The sequence below is a fragment of the Hyla sarda genome, chromosome 12 (genome assembly GCF_029499605.1).
Source record: "Hyla sarda isolate aHylSar1 chromosome 12, aHylSar1.hap1, whole genome shotgun sequence".
NCBI lineage: Eukaryota > Metazoa > Chordata > Amphibia > Anura > Hylidae > Hyla > Hyla sarda.
In genome coordinates this window covers 6,129,386-6,153,364 of record NC_079200.1, presented here as the reverse complement: position 1 = coordinate 6,153,364, position 23,979 = coordinate 6,129,386, and the positions used below count along the sequence as shown (strand labels likewise).

General features: G+C 49.3%; 1 protein-coding gene across 2 annotated transcripts in view; it reads right to left on the bottom strand.

Moving 5' to 3' along the window:
- EIF2S2 (eukaryotic translation initiation factor 2 subunit beta) overlaps positions 1-23,979 on the bottom strand; it is a 27,189-nt gene extending 3,210 nt beyond the window's left edge. The window contains exons 1-6 of one of the 2 annotated variants that reach the window (XM_056549236.1): positions 23,806-23,979; positions 4,708-4,891; positions 4,166-4,278; positions 705-840; positions 360-460; positions 1-62 (exon numbers count right to left, since the gene is read on the bottom strand). The exon at positions 1-62 is cut by the window's left edge and continues 87 nt beyond it. In XM_056549236.1, coding sequence (XP_056405211.1) covers positions 1-62; positions 360-460; positions 705-840; positions 4,166-4,278; positions 4,708-4,891; positions 23,806-23,820 — 611 coding nt within the window. In that variant the 5' untranslated portion in view covers positions 23,821-23,979. The remainder of the gene's footprint in view (positions 63-359; positions 461-704; positions 841-4,165; positions 4,279-4,707; positions 4,892-23,805) is intronic. The other variant, XM_056549237.1, reaches the window with a different exon arrangement.

Here is a 23,979-nt window from a genome sequence, read left to right as displayed (position 1 = left end):
TTTTCTCCGGCGACCATGTCTGGATTCTTCTCTCGCATTATGTTAAATACTCTGTTTAGAAGCTGAAATTTTTATTTTTTTTTAAAATAAATGATTAAATTAAAATATAAATAAAATAAATTAAAATAAAAAATAAATAAGAAATATTAAATACATACAATAAATTAAAAAATACATATTTACAGATATTCTATAGCAGCGTTCCCCAACCAGTGTGCCTCCAGCTGTTGTAAAATTACAACTACCTTTCCGGGCACGCTGGGAGTTGTAGTTTTGTAACAGTTAGAGGAACCCCAGTTGGGAAACACTGATCTAGAACCAAGTTTTACTTAAATAACTCAACAGTGATGGATCCTCACCTCATCGTACGTGTAGTCCCTCTCAGTCCCCGCCCATGCAGGTCCATGTAGAGAACTAAAGGAAATTCCATCATCTTTTTTACTGTCTTCGTCTTCAAAGGCTGTAAAGCGAGACACATTGTGTCATAAAACATGTAGGGCAGGACACAGTGTGAACACAATCGGATTTTGTAATAATACAGCAGTGTTTCAAAACCAGTGGGCCTCCAGCTGTTGCCGTTGGCTGTACGGGCATGCTGGGAGTTGTAGTTTTGTTAACAGCTGGAGGCACCCTGGTTGGGACACACTGATGGACGACAGACAAGACTGCACATCCACAGTATACATTGACCTGCTGCCTCTTACCTTCATCCTTCTCAAAGGCGTCATCATCCTCAGGGAACTTAACATTTTTCTTTTTCTTCTTTTTGGTCAACATGAATTCCAGGTCGTCCTCTTGGGACTCGGAGGCGTCTTGGGCCTCGGCCTCGATCTTTAGATTCTGTCAAATAAACATCAAGCAGTTTTAATCCCTAACAGTTCTGTTCTAGGTTAACAAGTCTGATAGAGATATAGATAGATAATATATATATCTATATCTATGTGTGTACAGTGATTCCTCAACTCACAATATCCTCACCATACGATGATCTTTTCTCGTCTATTCTGGACATTGTAACTATAAACCAGACACAACATACAATGTACAGACTCCAGATCTGTGATACCTGTCAGTACCCGGAAGAACCGACCAATCAGAATGGACATGCACTGACTGGTGTCTGGTAGCGCCCCCTACAGTACAGGGAAGTATTACATGTTCTGTACTCTTTACCTGTATTACTGAAGTGTATGCACTGACTGGTGTCTGGTAGTGCCCCCTACAGTACAGGGAGGTATTACTTGTTATGTACTCTTTACCTGTATTACTGAAGTGTATGTACTGACTGGTGTCTGGTAGCGCCCCCTATAGTACAGGGAGGTATTACATGTTCTGTACTCTTTACCTGTATTACTGAAGTGTATACACTGACTGGTGTCTGGTAGTGCCCCCTATAGTACAGGGAGGTATTACATGTTCTGTACTCTTTACCTGTATTACTGAAGTGTATGCACTGACTGGTGTCTGGTAGCGCCCCCTATAGTACAGGGAGGTATTACATGTTCTGTACTCTTTACCTGTATTACTGAAGTGTATGCACTGACTGGTGTCTGGTAGCGCCCCCTATAGTACAGGGAGGTATTACATGTTCTGTACTCTTTACCTGTATTACTGAAGTGTATGCACTGACTGATGTCTGGTAGCGTCCCCTACAGTACAGGGAGGCATTACATGTTCTGTACACTTTACCTGTATTACTGAAGTGTATACACTGACTGGTGTTTGGTAGCGCCTCCTACAGTACAGGGTGGTATTACATGTTCTGTACTCTTTACCTGTGCCAGGGTTATCTGCCCCTTTGGACACCAGGTGAGGGCGGCTCCAAGTTACTTTTTTTTTTAGGACATTACGTGTTCTGTACAGGACCCTGAAGAAGCTCCTGTCCTCTACATAGACAGTGATTACAGCTCCCAGCAGATCTTTATTACTTTTATATATAAGGATTTGCTTTATCTATATTAGTTATCTACTTATTTTTCTTTAATCCTCACTTTTTCCTATTTTTGGATGACATTTTGGGGCTTCAGAACCAATTACAAGATTTCCATAGTTATGGTTTCAACATACAATGGATTCAACATACAATGGTCATCCTGGAAACTAATATTGTAACTTGAAGGACCACTGTATTACGAAGACACCAGGGATGAGCAGGATTTAAAGGGGTACTCCGGCCTTAGAAATCTTATCCCCTATCCAAAAGGATAGGCGATAAGATGTCTGATCATGGGTGTCTTGCCGCTAGGACCCCCACGATCTCCGTGCAGCACCCTCCATTCTGTGCCGCGTGCTGCTCTTGAGATCGCGACGTGAGGTCATAGCCACGCCCCTCCATTCATGTCTATGGGAGGGGGTACGACAGCCGTCACGTCTCTGGATCAGCTTCCAGCACAGAATGCTGGGAGCTGCACGGAGATTGCGGGGGTCCCCAGCAGCAGGACCCCTGAGATCAGACATCTTATCCCCTATCCTTTGGATAGGAGTAAGATGTCTAAGGCCGGAGTACCCCTTTAACGTTTACAAGGCGGCGCTGACATCATTGCCTGCCTCAGTCATTACAGCTGATGATAGCATCGGGCATCTGCCGCTTATAGTGCAGACCTGACTCCCTCACCTGCCCCAGGTGTGTGCGTCACGGGTCAGGAAAGAGTTAAGAAAATCCACAAACCCTGCATAGAATATACCACATCTTCTGTTCGAATGACATCTTAGGCTTCCGTCAGATATATATGGGAGGAGAACTGCTTCAAATATATCTCTGACATATACTGCTGCGCAGGCATCATCTCCCATGTAGAGTTTACAGCAGAGGAAACTTATACAAACTCTGCGCTCCGGACTCACGTAGGGTTAAAGGGACACTCCGCTGCTCAACATTTGGAACAAACTGTTCCGAACGCTGGAGCCGGGAGCTCGTGACGTCATAGCCCCACCCCCTCATGATGTCATGCCCCACCCCCTCAATGCAAGTATATGGGAGGGGGCGTGGCAGATGTCACGCCCCCTCCCATAGACTTGCATTGAGGGGGCAGGGCTGTGACGTCACGAGCTCCCGGCGCCGGCTCCAGCGTTTGAAACTGTTTGTTCCAAATGCTGAGCAGCGGAGTACCCCTTTAATGTAGACAATAGATACGTCTGACCAGATAAGCCGGAGAACCATCACAGAGTATCAGGACACGTGGAAAGTAAATGTGAACAGAGCCTTAGACGTCTGCTGAGAAGTGATCTCTACAGGACGAGTCTTTATCGTTTGTATCTCAATGTATTAAGTTGTTTCCAATAAATATCTACATGACACAAATTAACACACACACACACACACACACACACACACACATCAGTATTAGAGATAAGCGAACTTACAGTAGATTCGATTCGTCACGAACTTCTCGGCTCGGTAGTTGATGACTTTTCCTGCATAAATTAGTTCAGCTTTCAGGTGCTCCCGTGGGCTGGAAAAGGTGGATACAGTCCTAGGAGAATCTTTCCTAGGACTGTATCCACCTTTTCCAGCCCACCGGAGCACCTGAAAGCTGAACTAATTTACGCAGGAAAAGTCATCAACTGCCGAGCCGAGAAGTTCGCGACGAATCGAATTTAATGTAAGTTCGCTCATCTCTAATCAGTATATAACACATCCGTATGAATAATAAATAAATTATATATATATATATATATATATATATATATATATATATATATATATATATATATATATATATATAGCTGGATTGTGAGTCGCTCACCCTGTGCACCCCCACCTCGCCACCTGTGCCGCAGACCGGCCGGTACCGCCTCCGGCTACTCACTTGTAAAGGAAAGAACAAGGTCCGGCACTAGGTTGGTTGCAGGTAAAAACTTCTTATTTCTTTATTTGAAGATTCTGCAGTACAAGGTAGAAAGTCTGATGCGTTTCGCTAAAGAGCTTAGTCTACGATTAAGCTCTTTAGCGAAACGCGTCAGACTTTCTACCTTGTACTGCAGAATCTTCAAATAAAGAAATAAGAAGTTTTTACCTGCAACCAACCTAGTGCCGGACCTTGTTCTTTCATATATATACACATACATACATTTATATAACACACACATCAGTATATATATATATATATATATATAGGTAAATACACACATCAGTGTATATATATATATATAGGTAAATACACACATCAGTATATACCTTCACACCTTCCTCCGCTTCCTCCAGGTCAAACTTTTTAGTTTTCTTTTTCTTCTTCTTCTGATTAAAGAAATTTAAGTCGTCCAGATCATCTGGGGCATCTGTGACCGGAGGAAAAATGATACTCAAAGGGTTAATTCCCCATAAGATACAGTAACATTTTCTTGAGACACTAATTGACTGGTAGGTTTGCTATGGGGATTTATTTGTTCCTGCTCTGGACAGTTCCTGACATGGACAGAGGTGTCAGCAGAGAGCACTGTGGTCAGACTGGAAAGAACTACACAACTTCCTGTGGAGCATACAGCAGCTGATAAGTAAGCAGACATATCTAGAGAGATCCATTAGCAAAACGCATCTTCGTAGAGCAATGGTCTCCAAACTATGGACCTCAAGCTGCAGCCATTGGCTGTCCGGGCATGCTGGGAGTTGTAGTTTTGCAATAACTGGATATCCAAAGAATGAAGTGCGCCGCTGCAGAGTGTCGTTTGCTCGGTATAACAACATAAAACCTTTCTATACAGTAATACCTTTTTTCTTATACGATTCCTCATCCAGGTCAAACTCTTTATCTTCCACGGGTTCTGGTTCCACCTCTTTAGTTTCGGGGACCTGGGTCTCCTCCTGGGTCTGCTGCTCGCCCCCTTCTTCATCCAGCATGAAGGGCTTCTTCTTCTTCTTCTTCTTTCTGGTCATGGTCGGATCGAAAATCATCTTTATGAAAAAATAATATATATTTAATTCATTTAAAAAAAAAATTATTTATGTTATAGTTATACATTTTATATTTATTTCATTATTTTGTTTTTTTATATTTTTAAATCTATTTATTTATTATATATTTATTTATCTCTATTGTCCAGTTTCCCTATTAATCAATGATGCTGGGAAGCCATGACACACAGCGGCGTCACACCGTCCTCCGCCCCGTCATCCAGTTCTTATGGGCAGGGCGCCACAGTCAGCTGTGATTTGCAGGAAAAACAGCAGCATCATTAAGACTTGTAAAGGAAAGTTATAATTAACATGCAAATAAATAAAAATATACATAAAAATATATAAATCCAACACGCTCCCTGCAACCTCTCGTCCTATACTGACAATTTCTTATCACATTCATCCATTCTATGGGCCTGCAGTGCACATCATTGGCCTCCAGATGGCAGCACAAATTACTGTATTTTTCTGACGCATTTCCTGGTTTATACAACTGAAAACAGAATAAAAATAAAAAATAGTTTTTATACTAATATATCTCGCCCTGGTGGTGAGAGGCAGCGGAGGGGGACGGTTCAGCACTGAGCTTTTCCCCACTAATTCTAGTGATCGCTGGGGTATTTGAACCCTGTCCCGGACCGAACAAAAACATCTCCCATGTCAAGAGTTTTTTTTAAATGACAGCGACACTTTAGTGTTTCTCCTGTCATGTGATCCCCGTATAGTTCCGTAATGTCTTTGTGTGTTTTTTTGTTTTGTTTTTATGATTTTTTGAGAGCTGTGTGACCTCTCCATGACAGAGCAGTGTGACCACAGACATACAGCTGAGCAGCATACACATTATATACACAGCTCTGCTACACATACAGCTTAGCAGCATACACATTATACACAGCTCTGCTACACATACAGCTGAGCAGCATACACATTATACACAGCTCTGCTACACATACAGCTGAGCAGCATACACATTATATACACAGCTCTGCTACACATACAGCTGAGCAGCATACACATTATACACAGCTCTGCTACACATACAGCTGAGCAGCATACACATTATATACACAGCTCTGCTACACATACAGCTGAGCAGCATACACATTATATACACAGCTCTGCTACACATACAGCTGAGCAGCATACACATTATACACAGCTCTGCTACACATACAGCTGAGCAGCATACACATTATATACACACAGCTCTGCTACACATACAGCTGAGCAGCATACACATTATACACACAGCTCTGCTACACATACAGCTTAGCAGCATACACATTATATACACAGCTCTGCTACACACAGCTGAGCAGCATACACATTATATACACAGCTCTGCTACACATACAGCTGAGCAGCATACACATTACACACAGCTCTGCTACACATACAGCTGAGCAGCATACACATTATATACACAGCTCTGCTACACATACAGCTGAGCAGCATACACATTACACACAGCTCTGCTACACATACAGCTGAGCAGCATACACATTATACACACAGCTCTGCTACACATACAGCTGAGCAGCATACACATTATACACAGCTCTGCTACACATACAGCTGAGCAGCATACACATTATATACACAGCTCTGCTACACATACAGCTGAGCAGCATACACATTATATACACAGCTCTGCTACACATACAGCTGAGCAGCATACACATTATATACACACAGCTCTGCTACACATACAGCTGAGCAGCATACACATTATATACACAGCTCTGCTACACATACAGCTGAGCAGCATACACATTATACACACAGCTCTGCTACACATACAGCTTAGCAGCATACACATTATACACACACAGCTCTGCTACACATACAGCTGAGCAGCATACACATTATACACAGCTCTGCTACACATACAGCTAAGCAGCATACACATTATACACAGCTCTGCTACACACAGCTGAGCAGCATACACATTATACACACAGCTCTGCTACACATACAGCTGAGCAGCATACACATTATACACACAGCTCTGCTACACATACAGCTTAGCAGCATACACATTATACACAGCTCTGCTACACATACAGCTGAGCAGCATACACATTATACACACACAGCTCTGCTACACATACAGCTGAGCAGCATACACATTATACACACACAGCTCTGCTACACATACAGCTGAGCAGCATACACATTATACACACAGCTCTGCTACACATACAGCTGAGCAGCATACACATTATATACACAGCTCTGCTACACATACAGCTGAGCAGCATACACATTATATACACAGCTCTGCTACACATACAGCTGAGCAGCATACACATTATATACACAGCTCTGCTACACATACAGCTGAGCAGCATACACATTATACACACACAGCTCTGCTACACATACAGCTGAGCAGCATACACATTATACACACACAGCTCTGCTACACATACAGCTGAGCAGCATACACATTATATACACAGCTCTGCTACACATACAGCTGAGCAGCATACACATTATATACACAGCTCTGCTACACATACAGCTGAGCAGCATACACATTATACACACAGCTCTGCTACACATACAGCTGAGCAGCATACACATTATACACAGCTCTGCTACACATACAGCTGAGCAGCATACACATTATATACACACAGCTCTGCTACACATACAGCTGAGCAGCATACACATTATATACACACAGCTCTGCTACACATACAGCTGAGCAGCATACACATTATACACACACAGCTCTGCTACACATACAGCTGAGCAGCATACACATTATACACACACAGCTCTGCTACACATACAGCTGAGCAGCATACACATTATACACAGCTCTGCTACACATACAGCTCAGCAGCATACACATTATACACACACAGCTCTGCTACACATACAGCTGAGCAGCATACACATTATACACAGCTCTGCTACACATACAGCTGAGCAGCATACACATTGTATACACAGCTCTGCTACACATACAGCTGAGGAGCATACACATTATACACACACAGCTCTGCTACACATACAGCTGAGCAGCATACACATTATATACACAGCTCTGCTACACATACAGCTGAGCAGCATACACATTATATACACAGCTCTGTTACACATACAGCTGAGCAGCATACACTTTATATACAGCTCTGCTACACATACAGCTGAGCAGCATACACATTATACACAGCTCTGCTACACATACAGCTGAGCAGCATACACATTATACACAGCTCTGCTACACATACAGCTGAGGAGCATACACATACACAGCTCTGCTACACATACAGCTGAGCAGCATACACATTATACACACACAGCTCTGCTACACATACAGCTTAGCAGCATACACATTATACACAGCTCTGCTACACATACAGCTGAGCAGCATACACATTATACACACACAGCTCTGCTACACATACAGCTGAGCAGCATACACATTATATACACAGCTCTGCTACACATACAGCTGAGCAGCATACACATTATACACAGCTCTGCTACACATACAGCTGAGCAGCATACACATTATATACACAGCTCTGCTACACATACAGCTGAGCAGCATACACATTATATACACAGCTCTGCTACACATACAGCTGAGCAGCATACACATTATATACACACAGCTCTGCTACACATACGGCTGAGGAGCATACACATTATACACAGCTCTGCTACACATACAGCTGAGGAGCATACACATTATACACAGCTCTGCTACACATACAGCTGAGCAGCATACACATTATACACAGCTCTGCTACACATACAGCTGAGCAGCATACACATTACACACAGCTCTGCTACACATACAGCTGAGCAGCATACACATTATATACACAGCTCTGCTACACATACAGCTGAGCAGCATACACATTATATACACAGCTCTGCTACACATACAGCTGAGCAGCATACACATTATATACACAGCTCTGCTACACATACAGCTGAGCAGCATACACATTACACACAGCTCTGCTACACATACAGCTGAGCAGCATACACATTACACACAGCTCTGCTACACATACAGCTGAGCAGCATACACATTATACACAGCTCTGCTACACATACAGCTGAGCAGCATACACATTATACACACACAGCTCTGCTACACATACAGCTGAGCAGCATACACATTATACACACACAGCTCTGCTACACATACAGCTGAGCAGCATACACATTATACACAGCTCTGCTACACATACAGCTGAGCAGCATACACATTATACACAGCTCTGCTACACATACAGCTGAGCAGCATACACATTATATACACAGCTCTGCTACACATACAGCTGAGCAGCATACACATTATACACAGCTCTGCTACACATACAGCTGAGCAGCATACACATTATACACAGCTCTGCTACACATACAGCTGAGCAGCATACACACTATACACACAGCTCTGCTACACATACAGCTGAGCAGCATACACATTATACACACACAGCTCTGCTACACATACAGCTGAGCAGCATACACACACACAGCTCTGCTACACATACAGCTGAGCAGCATACACATTATACACAGCTCTGCTACACATACAGCTGAGCAGCATACACACTATACACAGCTCTGCTACACATACAGCTGAGCAGCATACACATTATACACACACAGCTCTGCTACACATTATATACACAGCTCTGCTACACATACAGCTGAGCAGCATACACATTATACACAGCTCTGCTACACATACAGCTGAGCAGCATACACATTATACACACAGCTCTGCTACACATACAGCTGAGCACTGCTGCCCCCCCCCCCCCTTTTACTTGTGTGTATATAATGTATATTATATAAAATACAGCAGGAAAGCACAATAGCAAATCCCTAAACCCCAGGAAGCCCACAATGCGCACACACAGCTCCACTGTGCAGATCTGATGACCCCGCAGGACAATAAAGGTCGGGCAGATGAGAGAAACAGCGAAGCCGGAACCTGATGACGGAGCGCGGAGGATTGTTACCAGAATGTCGTCATAGTGCGCCGGACTAAACAAGAGCAGCACAAGATGGCGTCACTAAAGGACTAATGCCACTCTGCCCACTACTGGCCGGGCACTGTACTGCGCTCTGGTGATTGTAGTGCACAGTCCCGTCCAGCCGAGGATGGTGCTGAGTAACCCTTTAAGCTCTAAACTGTTTCTGTATGTGAATATGGAGGTGCAGCAGGTCCCCGTGTGTATGTGAATATGGAGGTGCAGCAGGTCCCCGTGTGTATGTGAATATGGAGGTGCAGCAGGTCCCCGTGTGTATGTGATTATGGAGGTGCAGCAGGTCCCCGTCTGTATGTGAATATGGAGGTGCAGCAGGTCCCCGTGTGTATGTGAATATGGAGGTGCAGCAGGTCCCCGAGTGTATGTGAATATGGAGGTGCAGCAGGTCCCCGTGTGTATGTGAATATGGAGGTGCAGCAGGTCCCCGTGTGTATGTGAATATGGAGGTGCAGCAGGTCCCCGTGTGTATGTGAATATGGAGGTGCAGCAGGTCCCCGTGTGTATGTGAATATGGAGGTGCAGCAGGTCCCCGTGTGTATGTGAATATGGAGGTGCAGCAGGTCCCCGTCTGTATGTGAATATGGAGGTGCAGCAGGTCCCCGTGTGTATGTGAATATGGAGGTGCAGCAGGTCCCCGTGTGTATGTGAATATGGAGGTGCAGCAGGTCCCCCGTCTGTATGTGAATATGGAGGTGCAGCAGGTCCCCCGTGTGTATGTGAATATGGAGGTGCAGCAGGTCCCCGTGTGTATGTGAATATGGAGGTGCAGCAGGTCCCTGTCACTATGTGAATATGGAGGTGCAGCAGGTCCCCGTGTGTATGTGAATATGGAGGTGGCAGCAGGTCCCCGTGTGTATGTGAATATGGAGGTGCAGCAGGTCCCCGTGTGTATGTGAATATGGAGGTGCAGCAGGTCCCCGTGTGTATGTGAATATGGAGGTGCAGCAGGTCCCCGTGTGTATGTGAATATGGAGGTGCAGCAGGTCCCTGTGTGTATGTGAATATGGAGGTGCAGCAGGTCCGTCACTATGTGAATATGGAGGTGCAGCAGGTCCCCGTGTGTATGTGAATATGGAGGTGCAGCAGGTCCCCGTGTGTATGTGAATATGGAGGTGCAGCAGGTCCCCGTGTGTATGTGAATATGGAGGTGCAGCAGGTCCCCGTGTGTATGTGAATATGGAGGTGCAGCAGGTCCCCGTGTGTATGTGAATATGGAGGTGCAGCAGGTCCCCGTGTGTATGTGAATATGGAGGTGCAGCAGGTCCCCGTCACTATGTGAATATGGAGGTGCAGCAGGTCCCCGTCACTATGTGAATATGGAGGTGCAGCAGGTCCGTCACTATGTGAATATGGAGGTGCAGCAGGTCCCCGTGTGTATGTGAATATGGAGGTGCAGCAGGTCCCCGTGTGTATGTGAATATGGAGGTGCAGCAGGTCCCCGTGTGTATGTGAATATGGAGGTGCAGCAGGTCCCCGTGTGTATGTGAATATGGAGGTGCAGCAGGTCCCCGTGTGTATGTGAATATGGAGGTGCAGCAGGTCCCCGTGTGTATGTGAATATGGAGGTGCAGCAGGTCCCCGTGTGTATGTGAATATGGAGGTGCAGCAGGTCCCCGTCACTATGTGAATATGGAGGTGCAGCAGGTCCCCGTGTGTATGTGAATATGGAGGTGCAGCAGGTCCCCGTGTGTATGTGAATATGGAGGTGCAGCAGGTCCCCGTGTGTATGTGAATATGGAGGTGCAGCAGGTCCCCGTGTGTATGTGAATATGGAGGTGCAGCAGGTCCCCGTGTGTATGTGAATATGGAGGTGCAGCAGGTCCCCGAGTGTATGTGAATATGGAGGTGCAGCAGGTCCCCGTGTGTATGTGAATATGGAGGTGCAGCAGGTCCCCGTGTGTATGTGAATATGGAGGTGCAGCAGGTCCCCGTCACTATGTGAATATGGAGGTGCAGCAGGTCCCCGAGTGTATGTGAATATGGAGGTGCAGCAGGTCCCCGTGTGTATGTGAATATGGAGGTGCAGCAGGTCCCCGTGTGTATGTGAATATGGAGGTGCAGCAGGTCCCCGTGTGTATGTGAATATGGAGGTGCAGCAGGTCCCCGTGTGTATGTGAATATGGAGGTGCAGCAGGTCCCCGTGTGTATGTGAATATGGAGGTGCAGCAGGTCCCCCGTCACTGTGAATATGGAGGTGCAGCAGGTCCCCGAGTGTATGTGAATATGGAGGTGCAGCAGGTCCCCCGTCACTGTGAATATGGAGGTGCAGCAGGTCCCCGAGTGTATGTGAATATGGAGGTGCAGCAGGTCCCCGAGTGTATGTGAATATGGAGGTGCAGCAGGTCCCCGTGTGTATGTGAATATGGAGGTGCAGCAGGTCCCCGTGTGTATGTGAATATGGAGGTGCAGCAGGTCCCCCGTCTGTATGTGAATATGGAGGTGCAGCAGGTCCCCCGTCACTGTGAATATGGAGGTGCAGCAGGTCCCCGAGTGTATGTGAATATGGAGGTGCAGCAGGTCCCCGAGTGTATGTGAATATGGAGGTGCAGCAGGTCCCCCGTCTGTATGTGAATATGGAGGTGCAGCAGGTCCCCCGTCTGTATGTGAATATGGAGGTGCAGCAGGTCCCCCGTCACTGTGAATATGGAGGTGCAGCAGGTCCCCGAGTGTATGTGAATATGGAGGTGCAGCAGGTCCCCGAGTGTATGTGAATATGGAGGTGCAGCAGGTCCCCGTGTGTATGTGAATATGGAGGTGCAGCAGGTCCCCCGTCACTATGTGAATATGGAGGTGCAGCAGGTCCCCGTGTGTATGTGAATATGGAGGTGCAGCAGGTCCCCCGTGTGTATGTGAATATGGAGGTGCAGCAGGTCCCCGTGTGTATGTGAATATGGAGGTGCAGCAGGTCCCCGTGTGTATGTGAATATGGAGGTGCAGCAGGTCCCCGTGTGTATGTGAATATGGAGGTGCAGCAGGTCCCCGTGTGTATGTGAATATGGAGGTGCAGCAGGTCCCCCCGTCTGTATGTGAATATGGAGGTGCAGCAGGTCCCCGTGTGTATGTGAATATGGAGGTGCAGCAGGTCCCCGTGTGTATGTGAATATGGAGGTGCAGCAGGTCCCCGTGTGTATGTGAATATGGAGGTGCAGCAGGTCCCCCGTGTGTATGTGAATATGGAGGTGCAGCAGGTCCCCGTGTGTATGTGAATATGGAGGTGCAGCAGGTCCCCCGTGTGTATGTGAATATGGAGGTGCAGCAGGTCCCCGTCTGTATGTGAATATGGAGGTGCAGCAGGTCCCCTGTCACTATGTGAATATGGAGGTGCAGCAGGTCCCCGAGTGTATGTGAATATGGAGGTGCAGCAGGTCCCCGTGTGTATGTGAATATGGAGGTGCAGCAGGTCCCCGTGTGTATGTGAATATGGAGGTGCAGCAGGTCCCCGTGTGTATGTGAATATGGAGGTGCAGCAGGTCCCCGTGTGTATGTGAATATGGAGGTGCAGCAGGTCCCCGTGTGTATGTGAATATGGAGGTGCAGCAGGTCCCCGTGTGTATGTGAATATGGAGGTGCAGCAGGTCCCCGTGTGTATGTGAATATGGAGGTGCAGCAGGTCCCCGAGTGTATGTGAATATGGAGGTGCAGCAGGTCCCCGTGTGTATGTGAATATGGAGGTGCAGCAGGTCCCCGTGTGTATGTGAATATGGAGGTGCAGCAGGTCCCCGTGTGTATGTGAATATGGAGGTGCAGCAGGTCCCCGTGTGTATGTGAATATGGAGGTGCAGCAGGTCCCCGTCACTATGTGAATATGGAGGTGCAGCAGGTCCCCGTGTGTATGTGAATATGGAGGTGCAGCAGGTCCCCGTGTGTATGTGAATATGGAGGTGCAGCAGGTCCCCGTGTGTATGTGAATATGGAGGTGCAGCAGGTCCCCGAGTGTATGTGAATATGGAGGTGCAGCAGGTCCCCGTGTGTATGTGAATATGGAGGTGCAGCAGGTCCCCGTGTGTATGTGAATATGGAGGTGCAGCAGGTCCCCGTCACTATGTGAATATGGAGGTGCAGCAGGTCCCCGTGTGTATGTGAATATGGAGGTGCAGCAGGTCCCCGTGTGTATGTGAATATGGAGGTGCAGCAGGTCCCCGTGTGTATGTGAATATGGAGGTGCAGCAGGTCCCCGTGTGTATGTGAATATGGAGGTGCAGCAGGTCCCTGTCACTATGTGAATATGGAGGTGCAGCAGGTCCCCGTGTGTATGTGAATATGGAGGTGCAGCAGGTCCCCGTCTGTATGTGAATATGGAGGTGCAGCAGGTCCCCGTGTGTATGTGAATATGGAGGTGCAGCAGGTCCCCCGTCTGTATGTGAATATGGAGGTGCAGCAGGTCCCCCGTGTGTATGTGAATATGGAGGTGCAGCAGGTCCCCGTGTGTATGTGAATATGGAGGTGCAGCAGGTCCCCGTCTGTATGTGAATATGGAGGTGCAGCAGGTCCCCGTGTGTATGTGAATATGGAGGTGCAGCAGGTCCCCGTGTGTATGTGAATATGGAGGTGCAGCAGGTCCCCGTGTGTATGTGAATATGGAGGTGCAGCAGGTCCCCGTGTGTATGTGAATATGGAGGTGCAGCAGGTCCCCGTGTGTATGTGAATATGGAGGTGCAGCAGGTCCCCGTGTGTATGTGAATATGGAGGTGCAGCAGGTCCGTCACTATGTGAATATGGAGGTGCAGCAGGTCCCCGTGTGTATGTGAATATGGAGGTGCAGCAGGTCCCCGTGTGTATGTGAATATGGAGGTGCAGCAGGTCCCCCGTCTGTATGTGAATATGGAGGTGCAGCAGGTCCGTCACTATGTGAATATGGAGGTGCAGCAGGTCCCCGTGTGTATGTGAATATGGAGGTGCAGCAGGTCCCCGTGTGTATGTGAATATGGAGGTGCAGCAGGTCCCCGTGTGTATGTGAATATGGAGGTGCAGCAGGTCCCCGTGTGTATGTGAATATGGAGGTGCAGCAGGTCCCCGTGTGTATGTGAATATGGAGGTGCAGCAGGTCCCCGTCACTATGTGAATATGGAGGTGCAGCAGGTCCCCGTCACTATGTGAATATGGAGGTGCAGCAGGTCCCCGTGTGTATGTGAATATGGAGGTGCAGCAGGTCCCCGTGTGTATGTGAATATGGAGGTGCAGCAGGTCCCCGTGTGTATGTGAATATGGAGGTGCAGCAGGTCCCCGTGTGTATGTGAATATGGAGGTGCAGCAGGTCCCCGAGTGTATGTGAATATGGAGGTGCAGCAGGTCCCCGTGTGTATGTGAATATGGAGGTGCAGCAGGTCCCCGTGTGTATGTGAATATGGAGGTGCAGCAGGTCCCCGTGTGTATGTGAATATGGAGGTGCAGCAGGTCCCCGTGTGTATGTGAATATGGAGGTGCAGCAGGTCCCCGTGTGTATGTGAATATGGAGGTGCAGCAGGTCCCCGTGTGTATGTGAATATGGAGGTGCAGCAGGTCCCCGTGTGTATGTGAATATGGAGGTGCAGCAGGTCCCCGTGTGTATGTGAATATGGAGGTGCAGCAGGTCCCCGTGTGTATGTGAATATGGAGGTGCAGCAGGTCCCCGTGTGTATGTGAATATGGAGGTGCAGCAGGTCCCCGTGTGTATGTGAATATGGAGGTGCAGCAGGTCCCCGTGTGTATGTGAATATGGAGGTGCAGCAGGTCCCCGTGTGTATGTGAATATGGAGGTGCAGCAGGTCCCCCGTGTGTATGTGAATATGGAGGTGCAGCAGGTCCCCGTGTGTATGTGAATATGGAGGTGCAGCAGGTCCCCGTGTGTATGTGAATATGGAGGTGCAGCAGGTCCCCGTGTGTATGTGAATATGGAGGTGCAGCAGGTCCCCGTGTGTATGTGAATATGGAGGTGCAGCAGGTCCCTGTCACTATGTGAATATGGAGGTGCAGCAGGTCCCCGTCTGTATGTGAATATGGAGGTGCAGCAGGTCCTTGTCACTATGTGAATATGGAGGTGCAGCAGGTCCCCGTCACTATGTGAATATGGAGGTGCAGCAGGTCCCCGTGTGTATGTGAATATGGAGGTGCAGCAGGTCCCCGTGTGTATGTGAATATGGAGGTGCAGCAGGTCCCCGTGTGTATGTGAATATGGAGGTGCAGCAGGTCCCCGTCACTATGTGAATATGGAGGTGCAGCAGGTCCCCGTGTGTATGTGAATATGGAGGTGCAGCAGGTCCCCGTGTGTATGTGAATATGGAGGTGCAGCAGGTCCCCGTGTGTATGTGAATATGGAGGTGCAGCAGGTCCCCGTCTGTATGTGAATATGGAGGTGCAGCAGGTCCCCGAGTGTATGTGAATATGGAGGTGCAGCAGGTCCCCGTGTGTATGTGAATATGGAGGTGCAGCAGGTCCCCGTGTGTATGTGAATATGGAGGTGCAGCAGGTCCCCGTGTGTATGTGAATATGGAGGTGCAGCAGGTCCCCGTGTGTATGTGAATATGGAGGTGCAGCAGGTCCCCGTGTGTATGTGAATATGGAGGTGCAGCAGGTCCCCGTGTGTATGTGAATATGGAGGTGCAGCAGGTCCCCGTGTGTATGTGAATATGGAGGTGCAGCAGGTCCCCGTGTGTATGTGAATATGGAGGTGCAGCAGGTCCCCGTGTGTATGTGAATATGGAGGTGCAGCAGGTCCCCGTGTGTATGTGAATATGGAGGTGCAGCAGGTCCCCGTGTGTATGTGAATATGGAGGTGCAGCAGGTCCCCGTGTGTATGTGAATATGGAGGTGCAGCAGGTCCCCGTGTGTATGTGAATATGGAGGTGCAGCAGGTCCCCGTGTGTATGTGAATATGGAGGTGCAGCAGGTCCCCGTGTGTATGTGAATATGGAGGTGCAGCAGGTCCCCGTGTGTATGTGAATATGGAGGTGCAGCAGGTCCCCGTGTGTATGTGAATATGGAGGTGCAGCAGGTCCCCGTGTGTATGTGAATATGGAGGTGCAGCAGGTCCCCGTGTGTATGTGAATATGGAGGTGCAGCAGGTCCCCGTGTGTATGTGAATATGGAGGTGCAGCAGGTCCCCGTGTGTATGTGAATATGGAGGTGCAGCAGGTCCCCGTGTGTATGTGAATATGGAGGTGCAGCAGGTCCCCGTGTGTATGTGAATATGGAGGTGCAGCAGGTCCCCGTGTGTATGTGAATATGGAGGTGCAGCAGGTCCCCGTGTGTATGTGAATATGGAGGTGCAGCAGGTCCCCGTGTGTATGTGAATATGGAGGTGCAGCAGGTCCCCGTGTGTATGTGAATATGGAGGTGCAGCAGGTCCCCGTGTGTATGTGAATATGGAGGTGCAGCAGGTCCCCGTGTGTATGTGAATATGGAGGTGCAGCAGGTCCCCGTGTGTATGTGAATATGGAGGTGCAGCAGGTCCCCGTGTGTATGTGAATATGGAGGTGCAGCAGGTCCCCGTGTGTATGTGAATATGGAGGTACAGCAGGTCCCCGTGTGTATGTGAATATGGAGGTGCAGCAGGTCCCCGTGTGTATGTGAATATGGAGGTGCAGCAGGTCCCCGTGTGTATGTGAATATGAAGGTGCAGCAGGTCCCCGTCTGTATGTGAATATGGAGGTGCAGCAGGTCCCCGTGTGTATGTGAATATGGAGGTGCAGCAGGTCCCCGTGTGTATGTGAATATGGAGGTGCAGCAGGTCCCCGTGTGTATGTGAATATGGAGGTGCAGCAGGTCCCCGTGTGTATGTGAATATGGAGGTGCAGCAGGTCCCCGTGTGTATGTGAATATGGAGGTGCAGCAGGTCCCCGTGTGTATGTGAATATGGAGGTGCAGCAGGTCCCCGTGTGTATGTGAATATGGAGGTGCAGCAGGTCCCCGTGTGTATGTGAATATGGAGGTGCAGCAGGTCCCCGAGTGTATGTGAATATGGAGGTGCAGCAGGTCCCCGTGTGTATGTGAATATGGAGGTGCAGCAGGTCCCCGTGTGTATGTGAATATGGAGGTGCAGCAGGTCCCCGTGTGTATGTGAATATGGAGGTGCAGCAGGTCCCCGTGTGTATGTGAATATGGAGGTGCAGCAGGTCCCCGTGTGTATGTGACTATGGAGGTGCAGCAGGTCCCCGTCACTATGTGAATATGGAGGTGCAGCAGGTCCCCGTCACTATGTGAATATGGAGGTGCAGCAGGTCCCCGAGTGTATGTGAATATGGAGGTGCAGCAGGTCCCCGTGTGTATGTGAATATGGAGGTGCAGCAGGTCCCTGTGTGTATGTGAATATGGAGGTGCAGCAGGTCCCCGTCTGTATGTGAATATGGAGGTGCAGCAGGTCCCCGTGTGTATGTGAATATGGAGGTGCAGCAGGTCCCCGTCACTATGTGAATATGGAGGTGCAGCAGGTCCCCGAGTGTATGTGAATATGGAGGTGCAGCAGGTCCCCGTGTGTATGTGAATATGGAGGTGCAGCAGGTCCCCGTGTGTATGTGAATATGGAGGTGCAGCAGGTCCCCGTGTGTATGTGAATATGGAGGTGCAGCAGGTCCCCGTGTGTATGTGAATATGGAGGTGCAGCAGGTCCCCGTGTGTATGTGAATATGGAGGTGCAGCAGGTCCCCGTGTGTATGTGAATATGGAGGTGCAGCAGGTCCCCGTCTGTATGTGAATATGGAGGTGCAGCAGGTCCCCGAGTGTATGTGAATATGGAGGTGCAGCAGGTCCCCGTGTGTATGTGAATATGGAGGTGCAGCAGGTCCCCCGTCTGTATGTGAATATGGAGGTGCAGCAGGTCCCCCGTCACTGTGAATATGGAGGTGCAGCAGGTCCCCGTGTGTATGTGAATATGGAGGTGCAGCAGGTCCCCGTGTGTATGTGAATATGGAGGTGCAGCAGGTCCCCGTGTGTATGTGAATATGGAGGTGCAGCAGGTCCCCGTGTGTATGTGAATATGGAGGTGCAGCAGGTCCCCGTGTGTATGTGAATATGGAGGTGCAGCAGGTCCCCGTGTGTATGTGAATATGGAGGTGCAGCAGGTCCCTGTGTGTATGTGAATATGGAGGTGCAGCAGGTCCCCGTGTGTATGTGAATATGGAGGTGCAGCAGGTCCCCGTGTGTATGTGAATATGAAGGTGCAGCAGGTCCCCGTCTGTATGTGAATATGGAGGTGCAGCAGGTCCCCGTGTGTATGTGAATATGGAGGTGCAGCAGGTCCCCGTGTGTATGTGAATATGGAGGTGCAGCAGGTCCCTGTGTGTATGTGAATATGGAGGTGCAGCAGGTCCCCGTGTGTATGTGAATATGGAGGTGCAGCAGGTCCCCGTGTGTATGTGAATATGGAGGTGCAGCAGGTCCCCGTGTGTATGTGAATATGGAGGTGCAGCAGGTCCCCGTGTGTATGTGAATATGGAGGTGCAGCAGGTCCCCGTGTGTATGTGAATATGGAGGTGCAGCAGGTCCCCGTGTGTATGTGAATATGGAGGTGCAGCAGGTCCCCGTGTGTATGTGAATATGGAGGTGCAGCAGGTCCCCGTGTGTATGTGAATATGGAGGTGCAGCAGGTCCCTGTGTGTATGTGAATATGGAGGTGCAGCAGGTCCCCGTGTGTATGTGAATATGGAGGTGCAGCAGGTCCCCGTGTGTATGTGAATATGGAGGTGCAGCAGGTCCCTGTGTGTATGTGAATATGGAGGTGCAGCAGGTCCCCGTGTGTATGTGAATATGGAGGTGCAGCAGGTCCTTGTCACTATGTGAATATGGAGGTGCAGCAGGTCCCCGTGTGTATGTGAATATGGAGGTGCAGCAGGTCCCCGTGTGTATGTGAATATGGAGGTGCAGCAGGTCCCCGTGTGTATGTGAATATGGAGGTGCAGCAGGTCCCTGTTCAGTGCTGTGGTGCATGGAATAAGGAGAAGGGACCCCTCTCACTGTTCTTGTGATGGGGGCCGCAGTGACGTGTGAGACGTAACAACTGTCTGGGATGACAACTCTACGAAGATAACACCTAATGTTACCAGCCTAATACTGATACCACTCCCCCCCCCCCCCCCCCCACACACACTCACTCTGTTCAATGGAGAGACAACTGGGGGGGTCCTGACTAATACTGATCCCCCATGCTATGGAGAGATGATTGGGGGTCCTGCCTAATACTGATCCTCCATCCTATTTTTATTTATCCAAGAGCTGAGGAACGTGATCTGAAATCACCCAAAGTGCAAGAAAATGCGCAAACGTGTTACACTAAAAAATGTGCACAAAGGATACGGTCTATCGCAAGCCCTTCTCAGACAGGAGAGACCCCCCCCACAACAAACCTACCCTTCACCTCCGGGCCAAAAGGTACCTGCCATACTATGGAGAAATGATTGGGGGGTCCTGCCTAATACTGATCCTCCGTCCTATAGAGAGATGATTGGGGGGGTCCTGCCTAATACTGATCCTCCGTCCTATAGAGAGATGATTGGGGGGTCCTGCCTAATACTGATCCTCCGTCCTATAGAGAGATGATTGGGGGGGGGGGGGGGGGTCCTACCTATCGAGAGATGATTGGGGGGTCCTGCCTTATACTGATCCTCCATCCTATAGAGAGATGATTGGGGGATCCTGCCTAATACTGATCCTCCGTCCTATAGAGAGATGATTGGGGGGTCCTGCCTAATACTGATCCTCCGTCCTATAGAGAGATGATTGGGGGGGGGGGGGGTCCTACCTATCGAGAGATGATTGGGGGGGTCCTGCCTTATACTGATCCTCCATCCTATAGAGAGATGATTGGAGGGTCCTGCCTAATACTGATCCTCCATCCTATCGAGAGATGATTGTGGGGTCCTGCCTAATACTGATACTCCATACTATGGAGAGATGATTGGGGGGTCCTGCCTAATACTGATCCTCCATCCTATCGAGAGATGATTGTGGGGTCCTGCCTAATACTGATCCTCCATCCTATCGAGAGATGATTGTGGGGTCCTGCCTAATACTGAACCTCCATCCTATAGAGAGATGATTGGGGGGTCCTGCCTAATACTGATCCTCCATCCTATGGAAAGATGATTGGGGGGTCCTGCCTTATACTGATCCTCCATCCTATAGAGAGATGATTGGGGGGTCCTGCCTAATACTGATCCTCCATCCTATAGAGAGATGATTGGGGGGTCCTACCTAATACTGATCCTCCATCCTATCGAGAGATGATTGGGGGGTCCTGCCTAATACTGATCCTCCATCCTATAGAGAGATGATTGGGGGGGTCCTGCCTCATACTGATCCTCCATCCTATGGAGAGATGATTGGGGGGGGTCCTGCCTCATACTGATCCTCCATCCTATAGAGATGATTGGGGGGTCCTGCCTAATACTGATCCTCCATCCTATAGAGAGATGATTGGGGGGGCCTGCCTTATACTGATCCTCCATCCTATAGAGAGATGATTGGGGGGGCCTGCCTTATACTGATCCTCCATCCTATAGAGAGATGATTGGGGGGTCCTGCCTTATACTGATCCTCCATCCTATAGAGAGATGATTGGGGGGGGTCCTGCCTTATACTGATCCTCCATCCTATAGAGAGATGATTGTGGGGTCCTGCCTAATACTGATCCTCCATACTACGGAGAGATGATTGGGGGGGGGGGTCCTGCCTAATACTGATCCTCCATCCTACGGAGAGATGATTGGGGGGTCCTGCCTAATACTGATCCTCCATCCTATAGAGAGATGATTGGGGGGTCCTGCCTAATACTGATCCTCCATCCTACAGAGAGATGATTGGGGGGGTCCTGCCTCATACTGATCCTCCATCCTATAGAGAGATGATTGGGGGGTCCTGCCTTATACTGATCCTATAGAGAGATGATTGGGGGGGGGGGGGCTGCCTCATACTGATCCTCCATCCTATAGAGAGATGATTGGGGGTCCTGCCTCATACTGATCCTCCATCCTATGGAGAGATGATTGGGGGGGGTCCTGCCTCATACTGATCCACCATCCTATGGAGAGATGATTGGGGGGTCCTGCCTAATACTGATCCTCCATCCTATGGAGAGATGATTGGGGGGTCCTGCCTAATACTGATCCTCCATCCAATGGAGAGATGATTGGGGGGTCCTGCCTCATACTGATCCTCCATCCTATAGAGAGATGATTGGGGGGTCCTGCCTAATATTGATCCTCCATCCTATAGAGAGATGATTGGGGGGTCCTGCCTAATACTGATCCTCCATCCTATGGAGAGATGATTGGGGGGTCCTGCCTAATACTGATCCTCCATCCTATCGAGAGATGATTGGGGGGTCCTGCCTCATACTGATCCTCCATCTTATAGAGAGATGATTGGGGGGGGGGGGGTCCTGCCTCATACTGATCCTCCATTCTATCAAGAGTTGATTGGGGGGTCCTGCCTAATACTGATCCTCCATCCTATGGAGAGATGATTTGGGGCGTCCTGCCAAATATTGATCCTCCATCATATAGAGAGATGATTGGGGGGTCCTGCCTAATACTGATCCTCCATCCTATAGAGAGATCATTGGGGGGGGGGTCCTGCCAAATACTGATCCTCCATCCTATAGAGAGATGAAAGGGGGGTCCTGCCTAATACTGATCCTCCATCCTATGGAGAGATGATTGGGGGGTCCTGTCTAATACTGATCCTCCATCCTATCGAGAGATGATTGGGGGGGTCCTGCCTAATACTGATCCTCCATCCTATAGAGAGATGATTGGGGGGTCCTGCCTAATACTGATCCTCCATCCTATAGAGAGATGATTGGGGGGGGTCATGCCTTATACTGATCCTATGGAGAAATGATTGGGGGGTCCTGCCTAATACTGATCCTCCATCTAATAGAGAGATGATTGGGGGGGTCCTGCCAAATACTGATCATCCTATAGAGAGATGATTGGGGGGGTCCTGCCTAATACTGATCCTCCATCCTATAGAGAGATGATTGGGGGGGTCCTGCCTCATACTGATCCTCCATCTAATAGAGAGATGATTGGGGGGGGTCCTGCCAAATACTGATCATCCTATAGAGAGATGATTGGGGGGGTCCTGCCTAATACTGATCCTCCATCCTATAGAGAGATGATTGGGGGGGTCCTGCCTCATACTGATCCTCCATCTAATAGAGAGATGATTGGGGGGGGTCCTGCCTAATACTGATCCTCCATCCTATGGTGACTCCTCTAATGTTGGAAAACTACAATTCCCAGCATGCCCAGTCAGCCAATGGCATGCTGGGAGTTACAGGTACAGGAGAGGCATGCTGGGAGTTACAGGTACAGGTGAGGCATGCTGGGAGTTACAGGTACAGGTGAGGCACGCTGGGAGTTACAGGTACAGGTGAGGCATGCTGGGAGTTAGAGGTACAGGTGAGGCATGCTGGGAGTTACAGGTACAGGGGAGGCACGCTGGGAGTTACAGGTACAGGAGAGGCATGCTGGGAGTTACAGGTACAGGTGAGGCACGCTGGGAGTTACAGGTACAGGTGAGGCATGCTGGGAGTTAGAGGTACAGGTGAGGCACGCTGGGAGTTACAGGTACAGGTGAGGCATGCTGGGAGTTATGCTGGGAGTTATGCTGGGAAAGGCATGCTGGGAGTTATGCTGGGAAAGGCATGCTGGGAGTTATGCTGGGAGTTATGCTGGGCCATGTGGTTCTCCCATGTAGCTCCAGGATATAACTCGGGTGTGATTCCTGCACTCTCCTGCTGAGCCAAGGGGGCGCTGCGCCACAATCCAAGCCGGTCATTACAGATGCGACAGTCCGGGGTTTATATAAGCCACTACCCCCTGGTGTGAACGCGGTTCTAACACCTCACGCCGCAGGCTCCGGCCTCCCCTGCCGCACACATGGCGCCCTCGTGTTTCCGCCTCCTCTCACCTCGTCCCCGGACATGATGGCGGCGCTCTCCGGGCTGTGTCGGTTTCCCGGTCGTACTATCCACCGGGGAGTCGGTTCACAATATAATCGTCTCGAGCTCTACGTCCGCTTCACCCGGTCTCCGCTCTTACATCAGCCTCGGCAGCTCACACGCCTGTGCGCATGCGCGGAAAA